At 39.6% G+C, this 16,763-nt stretch overlaps 1 protein-coding gene across 1 annotated transcript; it reads right to left on the bottom strand.

Moving 5' to 3' along the window:
- Nucleotides 1-608: 608 nt before the first annotated feature.
- On the bottom strand, nucleotides 609-13,216 carry LOC149098788 (toll-like receptor 3). Its single transcript, XM_089277615.1, has 3 exons — nucleotides 12,971-13,216; nucleotides 1,652-1,723; nucleotides 609-1,040 (listed from the first exon to the last, which is right to left on the bottom strand). The coding sequence occupies exons 1-3, from the start codon at nucleotides 12,988-12,990 to the stop codon at nucleotides 938-940; spliced, it is 195 nt and encodes a 64-aa protein (XP_089133741.1). The 5' UTR covers nucleotides 12,991-13,216; the 3' UTR covers nucleotides 609-937.
- Nucleotides 13,217-16,763: the final 3,547 nt, after the last annotated feature.

Genomic DNA, 16,763 nt, shown 5'->3' with positions numbered 1-16,763 from the left:
TTAATCTTATTTACAATTAACTCTGCCAACATTGTTGCTCTAACGGTCAGCGGAAACACGTGTAAGCGGTCGAATTCGGCTTGATCAGAACCCGTGCCAAAGGGCGGCCAGAATTTTAAGTGAGTAAAATTTAAGTTCCAAAACATGCTTTTGCAGTATTTAAATCAACAAAGTAAACACAGAACAACGATGAACAATACCATGGCAATTCCTTTTAGAAAACACCCTGTGAGAAAGGGTGTGTTAAATGTCATATCTCTATTAATTAAATAATAGACCACGATTAATACATTGAATGCCACTCAACCCCCCCCCCCCCCAACACCCCACTCCCCCTCCCACCCGCTTGAATGCTGGACTTAAATTGTGCTGTAATGGTAATAGGTAATTAAAGTGACTCTTGGAGGTGCTCTAGGAATGTTAAGGCGATCGGAGTTCTAGGGGCCAATTTACGGCTGTCTTCTTTCCGTTGATATTTAGAGAGAAAAACAATAAAACTTAAGGTCTCTGAAATCGCTCCTCAAAATGTCACGGAAACACAAGTAGCAAACTGAAGACTAGGGTCGAGGTAAGTCGCTCTTATTAAATTTCTAGTCCATATATATTTGGAACTGTTATAGACGAACGATAGTTACTTTCCCATACAAACTCCTATATTTTCGCTTTGTTACGCAGCAGAGTGTAATACGTCAAGAAAGTCAAACCAATTGGTAAATTTTACAAGCTCAGTGAAATTTTCGTACAATAACGCTAATAGCACGATGCGTTCTCTTACATGCTCTACGCAAAGTCGTATACTAAAGAAACAAAACGTAAGCAATGACGTCAGCAAATATTTTTACTACTTTTTCTTGCAGAGTTATTAAACCTACTAACTTTGTATTCTATATCCATAATATTCCTAATATCACTACAATATTACAACAACAACTGGCGGTTAGTACAGAGAAAAAGAAAGACAAACGTACAAGTGACGTAGTTGAGATGGTCCGGTGAATATCCTTGGAGGGAGATGACGAATGGCATTGTGAGACAAATCTCTAAAAGCCAGGGAGGAAAAAAGACATGTTTTAATTACATATTTTTTTGAGAATAACACTAGCTATATTTATTCAGAAAATGAAAAACTGTGGAGGCTGTTGAACATACACTTGTATAACGCTGCGGTTTTGTACATGTGAACACTGGGTGCTTTTTGACTCCTCTTTCTTCCTCAATTCTAAATCAGGATCTACATTTCTTAAATTTTGAAGCAATCCAGTTTTGACTTCTGTTTTATTAATAAAGAATATACGATTTTGCGATTATGTTTAACCGGTACTTAACCTGATATAAGAAATCAGTTATCAGAAATCGGAAATCAAATGTTACGGAACCAGAAACAAGACATGGGAAGTCAGAAATACAAATAAGAAATAAGAAATAAGGTGGAAATAAGAAATCAGAAAACTCTAAAAATGATGATTTTCAGTAGGTTTTAGAATTAAGAAATGAATATAGCAGGCTGGCCAGATGATACCCTGATTAATTTGTCCTAATTTCCTGCCAATACCAACCATTCCCCCGCACCCCTTCATTATTGAGCAAATGTGTTTACAGTGCTAGTGCAATGTGGTTTCATTATGTCTAATGCGTAAATGGATATACTTACAAATATTGCAAGTTGACCAAAGTAGAGAAAACATTTTTTGTTAAATTCTGAATAGTGTTTCCTTCCAAGTATCTACAAAACAACCAGAAGGAAAACATGAACAACATCTACAACCATACAGAATACCGTAAAATCCCACTTTAAAGCCCTGGGCTTATATAACTTCATAAGTAGTTTTGGGTAGGCCTATAAGCGGGGAAGCTGATATCGGGAGGGGGGGGGGGGCGGTGGATTATAGGCGGAATGAAAAAAAAAAATGTTTCGGAACGATGACGAAATAAAACGTACCTGAGGAACGAATTAAAACCCAATGGGTTAGCTCAAGTTCTTTGACCCTTCTTAAAAGACGGGATACTGACAATTATCACTGGTGAAATTACGGGGGAAGCAAGGAAGGCATCGGAGGGCACTTGGGTTATTGAAGGTGGAAGTGAATTACCATGTGTGAATTACATTTACGGGAGCAAGAAACACAAAGCGCAAGTGACGAAAGCTACAGAAGGCTCTGAGTTCATTGTAGGGAGGCTACAAAAAATATGCGTGCATGGAAAACTGCCGGAGTGTAGCTAGCTGTTTGCCCTGTCACTGTACTCCAAAACATTGTCGTTGAACAGTGTTGTTGTAAATGTCTTCCTTTCTTTGGTATTGTTATAATTGTTGTTCTTAAGTTAATAGTCAATTGTTTATTTAAACGTTCGAAGTTGTCCTTCAGTAGCAAATCGGAATAGATAAATATATTGATTCAATTGAGGCCTTGAGCTGACTGTACTGTATTTTAATTCCAAGCTTTCGCCGTTTTACGGCATCATCATTTCCTGATGATGCCGTAGAACGGCGAAAGCTTGGAATTAAAATACAGCGCAGTAGCTCAGGGCCTCAACTGAATCAAAGAATTTATCACTCGTTTATGCTTAAAACTTTAGAATAAAACTTTTGATGTTTACAAGAAACGCAAAAGGAACGCGCCTATACATTAGATGGGCTTATATCTGGGGTGATGGGGGGAGGGGAGGGGGGGGGGGGCGCTGCTTAGATCCGGGCGGCCTTATATCCGGAATAATCTTTTTGTTAGCAAATACATGGGCTTATATGTGGGGGGCCTTCAAAGTGGGATGTTACGGTATTCCATGTTGACTTTACCATCCAAACTACCCAATTACTCCGGGGGAATTGATTAAGGAGGGATAAACACGCCAGGTAAGGAACTCACACCTTAAATGAGCCTGCGAAAACAATGAAAAAAAAATGCAATTTGTTATTTAAGGTTGTTTGCACTCAGAATACGACCCAAAATGCTTTTGGCGCCATTTCGTCTCGCCACGTTTGTTACTAATTTCTCCTGCGTCGTTGTCCGTTCCATCCACTGCCTCGTCACATCGTCTACCTGGTGGGTCTGTTTCTCGTGTGGAGGTCTTACCTCTTTAATTTATGTTTCGCTTTTTTTATTCGTTTTTTCTTCCAGATCAACTTTGTCTTTTTCGTTCAGGTTTCTTCAAACGACATCACACTTTTGATTTCTCAGATTTTTAAGTTGGTTTTCAAGTTCACACTTTTGACTTCTCAAGTGAAGTTTATGCGTGTCGAGGATTGTTCTTAGTCAAGAGAGTAATAAAGGCAAAAGCGTCCATAAGAGTACACTTAAGAAAAAATACTCGATACTGATTGGTTAATTCAGGTGTAACACAGGCTCAAAAAGTGCACCACTGGTGCAAAGAGCTGTAAAAACAATGCTAATTAAAGCGAAGACCACCGAAGGTCATTCGAGTTTTTACGAATTCGCCCGAAGCCTTCCTAATTTAGTGGCAGATAATTAGACGTTTTCCAAACTTTTCCAAAGATCGCCAGAATCCTTTCGAACGTTTCCGAATATCACTTGAGCGTATCCGTGCACCTCACACAATCACCGACGCCCTCAGATGATTTCCGAAAACTTGCGAAAACCATCCAAAGATTTCCGAAGATCAATCGAATATTGACGAATATTTTCGAACTTGCAAATATTTTCGGACATTCTTGGAGACATTTGGAACATTAAGGAAAATGCAGCCTGCCGTAAGAAACAATTTTTAGACAAAGACCATAATTAGGATATTTTTAAGCGTGTTATTAACAATTGATTATATTTTCTGGCAATTTACAATAAATAAGGTCTTGTAATTTTTTAAAGACAACAAATATCCGAGTGATATTCCCCAATTTTCAAAATTGTGCGCGTAACGAAACATAATTGAAGGATAAACGCAAAAGCCTCCATTTGGCGCGAAAACATGCGCGGATATTTGCCCTTGGACATTATCTTTTCCTCAAAGAGTGCAGCTGAAACTGTTCGGTTCTCGCAACAGATAATGTTCTGGGACAAGTATGCGAGGATGGTACTGTTTATATAGTAATAAGCAATAGTTTCCTTGCTTGGTATGCTTATTTCTTGTTATATGAGTTCCCGTGGTGCACCTGGGCAGTTTTGATAGTTTACTGTCATAGAACACTTTTCCGGGAATTCGACGCAAACATGACGACCCAATTATGGTCTCAGCTGTCCGTTTCGGAAACGGTCGATGCCATTTTCGCGACACTTCGCAACAACATTTTTTTAACTATCAACAGGAGCCATAATCGGGGACGTAGACCGTAAGCGCGTGCCATTTCAAGTATTGGGGTTGTCCCCATGATATGGGACAATAATTCTATTTTTCGAACAAATTGCGCTATCACCTGCGGCACACGCGCGTGCATGCTGCGAGGATTTTTGCGGATGTCGCGCGAGGGAAAAGGCGTCCGAAATTCCCGAAATTTTTCATGTTTTTGCCTCACAACTCAACGCGTTTACGTCTGTTGGAGTTTTGCTTAAGTATTTTCGTCGTAAGCTGCTCCAGTTTGAGTGAAGTAAGACAGTGTCGAATTTAGGTATGTTCCGCTTTAAGCTTATATATATCGCTGACCAAGTTGTGTTCCGACTGATGCTTCTTTTAAATAAGCTGTACATTACTCCACTTTAAATTTCACATATGTTGAAGATTAACAGCTTTTCCATTCCACAGCAAAAAACTAGCTGGATATATTTAGATATAGCAGAGCTTCAGGACTTCATAGTTTCATAGCTCCTCTTGCCAGACGCTTGCGAGGAATTTGTCAGTCTATTGCGACCGAAAAGTAAAACAAAAATAATTGCTAGTTTGAGTTTCGCTTGAATTGTAAGCAACGCTTGATGTTTCATCGTAGATACTGCTCAGTTTTATTCGTGTAAAAATCCAGTAAATTCTCTGTTGTCGATGAATGAGAGCGCCCGCCGATGCGTGTTTTGTACAGTCAGTAAACATGACAAATTGTACTTCCGCCGCACTTTCGTGTGAAAGCGTACATCGAACTCAAACAATAGCTCTATAGTTTTTAAATATGTTTAAGATTGATAAATGTTTGAGAACATATTAAAAGCTAAGCTGAAAATATGTGAATAAAGCAGAAATAATCAGCAAAGTTACGATGACGCTTTCTTTAGTCAACTTCGAATAACGATTTCGATTTTGTTGATCGAGTTATCAAAACTCCTTGTCTATTTTCATTTTCGCAGTGTAAAACTTCACTATGCTTATGTTGAAGAAACACACATGATGTTAGTGGCCTTTTTTGCATTCGTGAAATTTGTTGCAGCATCTCAGCACAAAAGATAACGAAAGAAATCTTTGTCAAGATTTGTTGACAATTGAAAACACCGACTCGGGTTTGAAAATGCACGAGCTGCACTATGCAAATGAGCTAATTGTACGCGTCAGACTTTCCTTTCAAAAACGTTTGCAAACTCACCAAACAAGCAGAAACGATAAGAAACCATCAAAACAGATTTTGGTTATGATTAACCATTGTCCGAGAAACTCACAAATTAACTCGATACCAGAGGAGAAAGTTTTCTTGCTACATTCTTAAGTCAGAGCAAACGCAAAAACATACGCGTAAGTTTACAACTAGCGCGAGCTGATCTTATTATTCATTCCCAGCGCGAGATTGAGGTCTTGTTTTCGACCCTGAAAAACCCACCTTTCCAGTTAGCTCAGAGCATAAAACTAGATATAAGCGCCCTGGTTCGTATTCCCTGCCTTACTCCCTGCCATCGCTGTGAAAAATACGCAAGATTATCTCTCAACTCTCACCATTTGATCACGCAACGTGACAACATCCACTGAGAGCCCCTGACACGTGCGTGGATCCGCGCGGATATATGACGTCAAGATGGCGCAATTTGTTCTAAAAATAGAAAAATTGTCCCATATCATAGGTGCGCGCGGATCCTAAGACTTACTGTCTCCGTCCCCGATTATGGCTCCTGCTATGGACCCACCTAGGATCTATCCCGTAATTGTAGTTATAACGGGTTACTATACTTCAATCATGGAAACGAGGCTGGCTGAGTTATTTTTTTATTTCCAGCAAAGTGAGACTATGTATCAGGGGAAAATAACGAGTTAATCCAAAAACTAAATAACAAGATGCATTCTGAGACATTATTGGCCTTCTTGTATGATCACGTGACCAACCACGTGACCAAATACGCTTTTTAACAACAATCATTCTTACCCTGGCTCTCTCAATTTGCAACTGAGTTATTTGGTCGAGCTTATACAGAGAAAGTACGAAAATGCTCTGGACCTATTTGGGATCCATCCCATAATTGTAACTATAATGGGTTTAAGGTAACCTACTGGACTTCTAACATGGAAACGGATGAATCATTTATTTCTAACAAAATGAGGCAATATTTCGTAAGAAATTAACAAGTTTAACCAAGAAAGGGAATTACAAATTTGCATTCTGAGACATTATTGGCGTTCTAGTGTGATCACGTGAGCAACCACGTGATTAAATACGATTGCAATGCCTAGCTTTGGGCATAATAATCTTAACCTGGCTCTCTTAGTTGGTATCTTAATTATTTGGCCAAGGTCATACTTAGAAACTACGAAACAGTAAAATCTTTAATTAAGCCATAAAAAATTCAAACGCACTTTCAAAAGCTAAACACAAATTCATATGAATGCTGCTAATAATGCAAGCGATACTCAGATTTGCATCCGGCATTCTGTTGTTCATTTTCGGTCGCACAGCCCAGTGCAGTTGCACAGTGCTGTGCACGGCAGTTGGGCTTTAAAGCATTGGTATCGTCCTGCACAACCTCTTTCACTCTTGCAACCACATTTTAATAGCTCCTGACAGCTCTGTGATGCCTGGGGAATTGTCATTCACAATATCATTAGAGACTTTTATCCAGCCCCATTCACTTGGACACGGAAACGGAGGAGACGGCACCACGGAATTGCCCCAGCAGTGGCCAGCCTGGTAGGTAGACCTCTTTGCACGTTGACGTAAGGCATCTGAGGTGGGGGGAATGGCTTCAATATCTCTCCCTTTACGTGTGAATAAGTCCCTCCGCGCATCATTTACTTTCATGCGAGTGCTGGTGCGATCATACATGATGGTGAGGTAATGCTCAAGAATAGGCATTACCTCATCCACAACATCCACCGTTGGAGCATTGCTAAGAGCTCAGAAAGCTGCTGTCATATCATCGAATGCGCCCAACGTTCGCCATAGTGGCCAAAAGACGATGTTTGAACACAGCCCATGAAGGCGTGAAATGCGAGAAGAGCTTGTGACTTTTCTTCGCCAATACCAGGGGATATGTCGTGCGCTGGCAAATATTTCAGGTGTTTGCCAACCCCAAACTCAATCCAAAGCTCGGATAAGGAAATGTATTGGAATTTTGCAACTGCGATGACTACAACATCCGTATCTACAGTGCGTACCATTACTTTAGTGTACCCACGTCTTGCAGCGTTAGCGGCATGTAGCAAGAGCCTCGTATCGGCTTCTTCGTGCGTGCAAGGTGATGGATCTGCAGCGTCAGTTCTGTCATTGTTAAAGATCACTGTCTCATGTTTAGTAGATACTACTTCTCCATGGTCAGTTCCAATTGTGGTAAGCTGCTCGGCCAGGTAAAGAAAAAGTTCCTGTTTATTCTCGTCAACCCTCAAGAAGGCTGTCCAATCTCCTGGGATCCTGTTGTCCGGTCTGACGTGTCTACTGATACCCTTTCCTCTCTTACTTCGTGCAGAATCTTTAAGGCTGCTAGGGAGATATTTGTCCCATACCAAATCTACCCTCTCGACATTCCTTACCTGGTTTATTCCGTATGGAAGGAAGACGGTCTCGCTGTACTCTTGAAATGTCTTGGAGGCTCCAGGCTTAAGCATGTTAACGATAGCTACACCGTCTAGTAGTAGAGCTTCAACAGATGGCCTTTGCGCTTGCGCTGGTCCATTGTTCTCAAGATATGACAACAAATCCGATTTGGTACCAGACCTGAGCTTCCCATACTGAAATAACGAAGGGGGAAAACTCTGGTTCTCGTGACCAAAGGATCCCTCATCTGACATGAGACGTAAAGAAGTGAAAACAGAGAGCAGTTGCTCTTTAGTGATCCTATCTTGAGTTTATCGCTAGACTTCTCTTTTGTAGTGGGAGGGCTGCTGAATAGTGGCAAATTGTTTTTCTGGATTGTATCAAACAGTGGTGTTGTTCTCTCCTGCAGCCTTTTGGCAACAAACCGCTGATACTGATCTTTTCCCAGTTGCTCTACAGTTCTGACAGTTTCAACAACCTTGGAATGTCACGGGTGTCTAGCACAAACAAATCTCCAGTTTGGTCTGCGAAGGGGTTGCCCATTTCTTCAATGGTGCTACAAACTGCGTTCACTTGATTCCAGAATGTGTTTTGGACCCCTTTAGTTTGCTCGTGGTGGCGTAAATCTTCTTGCTCTTCTTGCTCTTCCTGCTCTTCTTGTTTCGCTGTATTCCTGACCAATTCCTTGGACAACTCGAAATCTTTGATTATTCTTGACATTTCTGGTCCAGATACCATCCAGCGCAATAACTGAGTTGAACTCTCCGTCAAGCCAATAGCTCCTCCGTCACCTTTGACGATCTTTCTATTTCGCTCATGCGCTTGATCAGTGGGTAGCGAGGAAAATGCACGGTTGGTTTTGTTCACTACAAAATTACCGTTCTTGAACTCTGCAGCTATTTCTGGAATCTCTGTTTCAAGACATTCCATATCGCGAATATGAACTGGCAGCCATCTCGCGTAGTGGGTGCGATCTAAAGCAAAAAACCACGGCCCTAGTGATTGGCAGGCATCCTTGTGAAGTTAAAGTTCCCTTCTCTCAACGACCGGACGCATACCAGAATGGTGTGCTGAAGGTGAAGCGTAAGCGGCCAGTAATGAAATTGTGGGCTTTCTAGCTCTGCTTGCTTGCGCCAGTCGCTGAATGACTTGGGCTCTTCTCCTTCATCAACACCTTCCCTATAGGTGTTGTATGCCTTATCCATAAGGACATACAGAGCAGCAGCAGTAACTTGATGTGCGTGGCGGGTGCGTGAAACGTGCGAAGCTTTGAGAAAAGAATCAGCGGTACCTGGAGTTGTCACGCCAGCTTGTACTAAAACACTGGTCCAGCCACTGTCCTCTATCCAGCTTCCTAGTGCCTTGAGAGCCGCAAGCTCAGTATGAAATCCACCGAACATTACCACCAGCTTTTTCTCACCATACACTGTCGGAAAGTTCCATTGAATCTTCTTGGCAATGGCATAAAGTGGTTGATCGCAGGCGAGAACTGGAACCTGCCCTTGATTGAGGAAGTTCACTGCTTTCGTGATGACGTCGATAGCATGGCAAATCATAGCCGCTGAAGCTGCCTCTTCTTGAATTAAAGGTAGCAACGAGCTTCTACCCAACTGATTTTCTCTATTAGGAAGTGGCTGGTTTGCGTGGAACGCTGCCCATGATATTTGCAAGATACTTTCTGATATTTCTCTGTTCAGCTCATCCCTTACGTTCTGTAGCCATTTATACTCCAAACTGAATGCTTCTTCCATTCCCGGGCAGATTCTTACAAACGAACCTTGAAGAGGAGGAACATCTGGCTCGCTCATGGGAAGGATAACTGGTCTTACAGCTGTGTAAGAATCAGAAAGTCGGGCAAGACGCTTTGTCTTCGAAGGCTGATTTTCAATGCTCAGTACCTCTCGCTCTTATCCTGGGGCATCCGAAGTGGGATGTTGAAATAACGATATACCAGTTCCATGAAAAGCACCTTGCGCAGTTACACAACTTGGGTTGTGGTCAATATTGTCCACGGCAGCAGTTGTGAAAACTCCTTTAAGAAGCTTGGGCGGGCAAACGACTCCTTCTGATTCAAAGCGCGCACAAACACTGTTTCCCATGTCAGTCGATAATTCCAATACTCTGTCGTACGAGATCGACAATCCCAGATTGTAGAGCTTATCAACAAGTGTACGCTTTCGCGTTTCTGCGTGAGTCATGAGGCCTAGATAAATGGACAATGGCGGCTGGCGATCTCTTGAATGGTAATTTGAAGCACCTGTCGTACCGCTGTCACGGCGCCTTACAAAGCTGCACAGCCAACCACCAAAAAATCGCTTGCTTGGAAAAATGAGTAGAGGAGGTTTCGCTTCTACTTTTTCCTATCAAAGAGCATTTTTATGTTAAGAAAGCAAACAGAGTACTTTGTATAAAACTTAGCAAGATTTAAAATTGCTGGAAAGCTGCCTTAGAAGAAAGAGCATGGCAAAGGTAGCCGAAAGTTTTTTCCGTGCTGTCGCGATTTTTATACAATCATAATCTTAGTCGTTGTTTTCACTAAACATGGCAATAATTCAGACCAACTTCAGTTCGTGAATTCAAATCTTAAACAAGGGTTCTTACCTTCGTGTTACGCAAACCAAGTAGTGATGAGAGCGATAAACAATAATATTTTCGAAAACTAACTGAGCGGTGTGTTCAACTGCCTCAGTGTACTAGTGTGTGGAAATTGTAACCTAGCCAATTACGACATTTGTTGGTTTCCTCATGCACAGAACAAAAAGTTTAAAATTTGTGGTAGATGAACTTTAATGCATTTTCGGTTACAAAATTAGAAATATATGAATCTTATAAATTGTGGCTTTGAACCAGTTCGGTGGAAAAGATGAAATATGGATCTTTTTTTTCTTTCCTCTCACTCTGCTTTCGGAAAATCCCATTCGATAGCCGTCTAAATTTGTTTTGCTAGTAGCCTTCTAATTCGAGAAGAAAAGAACTTAAAAAGAAGTTTGAATAAAAAAAAAACAGGCTGCCAAAGGAAATATCGTTTTGACTGTAGACGTTCACGTTTAACAACTCGTGAATAGCTGGTACGATTTCTATTTTCATTTACAGCCTGTTTTTCGTTATGCTAATTACTTGAATCCCAATTTTTAGGGCAGCGTAACAGCCCTATATTGACGAAGCTGGAAGAAAATATTATCACTGTAGTGGTCTTATTTCCCTGTCTATTCTGAAATGCATTTCACTCCAAACCATCCATCAATATCAGCGCAGTATCGCCGTCTCAAAATCTTATTAGTTATGTCACGATATGTGCGTGCAATCGCGTGACCTGTCACGTGATCAACTGAAACGACTCCACGATCAAAGAATAGCAGATATGCATTGAACAGTTCCCCACTTTTGTAGGACAGTCGCTCTTTGATGCAGGATTGTGGCTGCTACACGAGAAACAAAATCCCAGCCTCGTTTCTATGCTAGAATTTCCGTGAGCCACCTTAAACCCACTAAAACTGCAATTATGGGATACTTCCCAGATGAGTCCATAGCTAATATTGTTCAGTAGGTATGTCCCTATCTATGAGGCAGATTTGGTGCTTTCACCATAAATCCCACAATTCCGTCATATTTTTGCACCAATCTGCCGAACTACTCTACTAAATTAAAGAAAAAAGAAAACTTGTGAGCATAACCACCCAGTATCGACCCCAGAACCTCCATTTCCTAAAATTCCTCTTATACCACTACACTACCAGTTTGATCCGCCAAATCTCCTTAATTATAAAACGAGGCTTTCTTAAATATTAATGATAGAGTTGCCCCAACCATCAAAGAAAAGCTAACCGCAAGCAAACCAGCATTTGGTGAGTGCGTTTTACTCCATCAACAAATTGTAACCAGTTTCTACCTTGTCCAGGCCTAAACTAAAGCAAATATGGCATTGTCCATTCTAAAAGGCTTGGTTACCAAGGATGGCAGCGTCTGTTAAAAATGGCATCGACCCAACCTCGTTCCCTGGTTCCCTGGTTTCTATTCGAAATTTGAGCCTGAAAGCTAAGTACTAATAAACATCGCGGGTAATGGCGGCCGTGGCAGCTATCGCGACAAATTGCCTGATTACAGAGGACCCATCCCTGATGTTCTCAATTGTCAAAGTGACACGTGACCAGACCCAACCAGGGTCTCTCCTCGTTCGCTTCAGGGGTCAGTAAGATGAGAGGCCCTGCCAACGGGGATGGGCATCGACCGTTTATGAAACGGAAATCAGCGTCTGGCAACGGCGACCTTGACCTAAAGCGCAATAACTTAGCTTTTATTATTTGTCACAAAAATCAATTACAATTACAATTTCCTCAAATGTGATTGGTGCATAACTGCTGTATTTTGCTCTAATTAATCTGCAAAGTTGTAATCGGACAGTGTAATCGGACAGTTACATGAGCCAATCATTTTAAGTCCTCTACACTATATCCATCAATCACAACATTGATTACAATCGCTATAGTAACCAATTCAAGAGACTGACTTTGTAAAATTGCGGAGGTTTATTCTCCGGTGACTTTTTTGAATGAAAATAACAGCCATTTTCCAAGCTTTTTTTTCCATATTTTTAATTATGATATTGAAAGATGACTATTAAAAGATCTTTTTTCAAATGAAACTTTTACTTTTGTGGGAAATTGTAATTGTTATGATTAATTGGTAACAGGACATCGTGTCATCCAATTCAGTCTGTAATCATACTCGTGATCAACAAATCACTCGTATGATCACAGACCAAATTGGACTCCTCTCAGTCCTATTACCATTATTATGTTATAATAATTTATGTTATAACCAGTACATTAACAAATATCGCTCTCCCGCAAAACAGGAATCTACCAGCCATTTCCGCTTCGCCCTTTTAATGAAAAACTTAAATTTTCACAAACGCTCAATTATAGTCCAACCTATGAACTATGTAATATTACGACAACAAATGTACAGAGCTGAGTATCCTTTCCGTAGAGGTAGATATTATTTCAATACTGGCTTCTCTTTTATAAGGAAGTCTGAGCAAATAATACTTCTAAGCTAGAAAAAATTTTGAAATGTAAAACATTTAAAGTTTCCAATTTTATAGGCCTGTTAAAATTGTAATGGTATTCTATGGAGGTGCAAACTTACAACTCTTGCAGGCTGAACATCTTTGAAAATACTGCTTCTGGCAGCACTTCTATTCCATTATCACTGATATCACTAGAAACAACAAAGACAGTAAAGGCACTTATAATCCATCAGATGTTCTTGCTCGCGCGCTACTGTTTTAAACGCAACATTAATTGTCATCTGACGAACATCATTATCCTTTTGTAAGGGGAAACCAGGATCGGATCGTCTCTTAACTTAATTAAATGATTTTTCAGGTGGAGACAAGGAGAAAATGAGAGAAACAGAATGAGAAAAATAAAAGTAGAGGAATCGCCAAAAGGTAAGAAATCAAGCGAAAGAGAAGTGTTCGTGTTTGCCTACTCTTGATCCATTCGTTCCAACTTTCTGGGAATCAATAACCGATTATATATACATATAGAAAGTTAAAAAATTGAGAGAACGGACAACTTCTGACTTAAAAAAGATTTAAAAATTTAATAAAAAACGTTTCGGTCAGAGACCTTCCTCAGTTATTACAACTTTTGAATAGAAACGTGCTTTAAATAAGATGAAGGTGCTAGTGATTACGTAATTACAAGTGACAATTAATAAAAGTACAAAATCACGTGAAAGAGCAAAAAGTGGTGTTAATTAACAAAGAACAAAAAACAAAATCAACAAAGTGCAAAAATATTGAATAAATCAAAAACAAACTACTATGAAAATAATCGGCAGAGTCTGAGAGATAAAAGCTAAAAACTAAAAGACCAAACTGGCTAAAACAAATGAAATAACCGAAGAGGCAACGCAGCAAGCATTGGAAAAAGTAAAACCCTCCCCTACATATAACTGAAAACATCAACTGTAACAAAATCCCAAAACGAGGCCTTCCAGGCTCCAAAGACAGAAGTTGTCTGTCCTCACAATTTTTTCACTTTCTACGTTCGTTATGCTGCGAGGTTCGGACTGGGAATCTTTACTGATCCTCCTGACGCTGTGACACCTTTGTTGGTCTGAGAGTTCTGGTAACGATTTTATATATATATATATATATATATATATATATATATATATATATATATATATATATATATATATATATATATATATATAACCAAAAAATGGACTGAAATTCTCATCTACTACAAAGTGCTCAATAGCTGAACTAGAGCGGGAATAACAGTAAAAACTCAAGAGCTAGGTTATATGGTCATTTAATCGCTACTCCGAGTTTCATGCCTCATGCGAGGCAGTCATCAGGCGACTGCCAGAAAAAACGGTTACATACAAAGATATTTGAAAATACAGAACAATACAATTACATACTAGAGGTGTTGCGTGTCACGTGGCGCGTCACGCGGGATCTTAATCGCTAATTAGATGATAACATTTTTCAGCAAGAATTTCCTAGCATGTCTGCAACACGATGCAAGCTCATTTCTGCTGTTCAGAGTTGACATTTCCGGTTTATGAAAACACTCTTCTCCATATAATATATATATATATCTATATATATCTATATCTATCTATATCTATCTATCTATAAATATATATATATATATATATATATATATATATATATATATATATAGGCAATTGTGGAAAACGAGGACGGACAACTTCGAGCGAAAAAAAATATATACATACAGTAAAAAATCTAAGAAATCTAAAAAAAGGGTTTAAAAATTTAATAAAAATAGACGTTTCGGTCAAAGACCTTCATCAGTTGCAGTGCAAGTGAATAATAAATTACAATAACCTTAAATAAGTTTACAGTATAAAAAATGACATCATATTACAAAGATGATTACATAACAGGGCGTGGTAACACATGAAAACGAAAAAATTAACCAATGATAAACAATCGGTGATTACTAAGCGAGATACTATAACAATGCGGTACAAAACTCAAAAGACACAAACCAAATAAGAATAAATAATCGAATATAATACAAATGAGATTAATATCAAAAAAGTAACGTGATTCGTCGAGTCAGCCGAAAGTGTGAAGGGACCCGCGTGTAAAATATCCAATGTTCAAAAAAGGCGGTCCCAAAATCCCCAAACAAAGCCCTTGAAACTATGCCGCGGCAAGGCACAACAGGCGCCCTAAACAGGGCCCTTAAACAACAATAATGTAATAAATTCCCCGATGGGGGCCCCTGAGAAAACCTAGCGCTAACAAAGCTAACAAGATCCAAGGTCAGGGCCTTTGAACACCTGAACTAAGATAACCGCCAAATTTGCAAGTTATTTTTGCGCTAATTGTAGTTTATTCTTTTTTTCGAGTGGAATTCCTGACGTTTGTTCAAGCCAAAAGGTGCCAGAGAGAACAACTGTGCACTCCAATATGCCTCTTTAGTGATTAAAAGCTTTTCGATGTTACTTGTATTGTTTGCATTTATCTGCACTTGATCAATACACTGGAAAGAAAAGTCGTTTAAGTCGTGCGGTGTTCTGTTGAAATGCACCGCTACCTCACAAGTCTTTTTCTTGGTCAGCATAGCAGACTTGTGGTTGCGAAATCTAACTCTAAAATCTGTTGTTGTAGAGCCAATGTATTGTAAGTTACATTTCTTACACGAAGCCAAATAAATGATATTTTTTGAATCACAGGAAAGTTTCAATCGTATCTTATAGCTCTTGCCTGTTTGAAAACTTTGGAAAGAATTCAACAAAGTAGTTGCGACAGAGATCACATCTTGTTCTTTTGCATTTAAAGCAACCCTTAACCTCAACAACCTCTTCAATCTTAGTGTTAGAGCCATAACGAGATGGCGCTAACAACTCCTTAAGGTTTTTAGATCTTCGAAAAGAGGCTATGATGGAATTTGGCGGAAAAAATTCTTTTAATTTGGGGTTGGATTCCAAAATACCTAGGTGTTTTCTGATGATGCGACCAACAGGTAAATTTGGATTAAATGTTGTTACAAATGGAAACAATTTCTTCTCAGCTTTGGCACGAGTTCTAAGTAAGTCAGTTCTAGATGTAGTTAATCTACATCTAGAACTGACTTACTTAGAACTCGTGCCAAAGCTGAGAAGAAATTGTTTCCATTTGTAACAACATTTAATCCAAATTTACCTGTTGGTCGCATCATCAGAAAACACCTAGGTATTTTGGAATCCAACCCCAAATTAAAAGAATTTTTTCCGCCAAATTCCATCATAGCCTCTTTTCGAAGATCTAAAAACCTTAAGGAGTTGTTAGCGCCATCTCGTTATGGCTCTAACACTAAGATTGAAGAGGTTGTTGAGGTTAAGGGTTGCTTTAAATGCAAAAGAACAAGATGTGATCTCTGTCGCAACTACTTTGTTGAATTCTTTCCAAAGTTTTCAAACAGGCAAGAGCTATAAGATACGATTGAAACTTTCCTGTGATTCAAAAAATATCATTTATTTGGCTTCGTGTAAGAAATGTAACTTACAATACATTGGCTCTACAACAACAGATTTTAGAGTTAGATTTCGCAACCACAAGTCTGCTATGCTGACCAAGAAAAAGACTTGTGAGGTAGCGGTGCATTTCAACAGAACACCGCACGACTTAAACGACTTTTCTTTCCAGTGTATTGATCAAGTGCAGATAAATGCAAACAATACAAGTAACATCGAAAAGCTTTTAATCACTAAAGAGGCATATTGGAGTGCACAGTTGTTCTCTCTGGCACCTTTTGGCTTGAACAAATGTCAGGAATTCCACTCGAAAAAAAGAATAAACTACAATTAGCGCAAAAATAACTTGCAAATTTGGCGGTTATCTTAGTTCAGGTGTTCAAAGGCCCTGACCTTGGATCTTGTTAGCTTTGTTAGCGCTAGGTTTTCTCAG

Source organism: Orbicella faveolata, unplaced genomic scaffold (assembly GCF_042242905.1).
Source record: "Orbicella faveolata isolate gen_17 unplaced genomic scaffold, um_ofav_v1 contig_46, whole genome shotgun sequence".
NCBI lineage: Eukaryota > Metazoa > Cnidaria > Anthozoa > Scleractinia > Merulinidae > Orbicella > Orbicella faveolata.
This window is presented reverse-complemented; position numbering and strand designations above follow the sequence as displayed.

Bases quoted from the DNA above. Each gene is read 5' to 3' on its own strand.
- LOC149098788 (XM_089277615.1), bottom strand. From the start codon at position 12,990: ATGTTCAGCCTGCAAGAGTT. The intron at 1,724-12,970 runs GTAAGTTTGCAC...GTTGTTTTGTAG, and splicing joins ATGTTCAGCCTGCAAGAGTT to ATACTTGGAAGGAAACACTA. The intron at 1,041-1,651 runs GTAAGTATATCC...CCTGGCTTTTAG, and splicing joins TTGGTCAACTTGCAATATTT to AGATTTGTCTCACAATGCCA.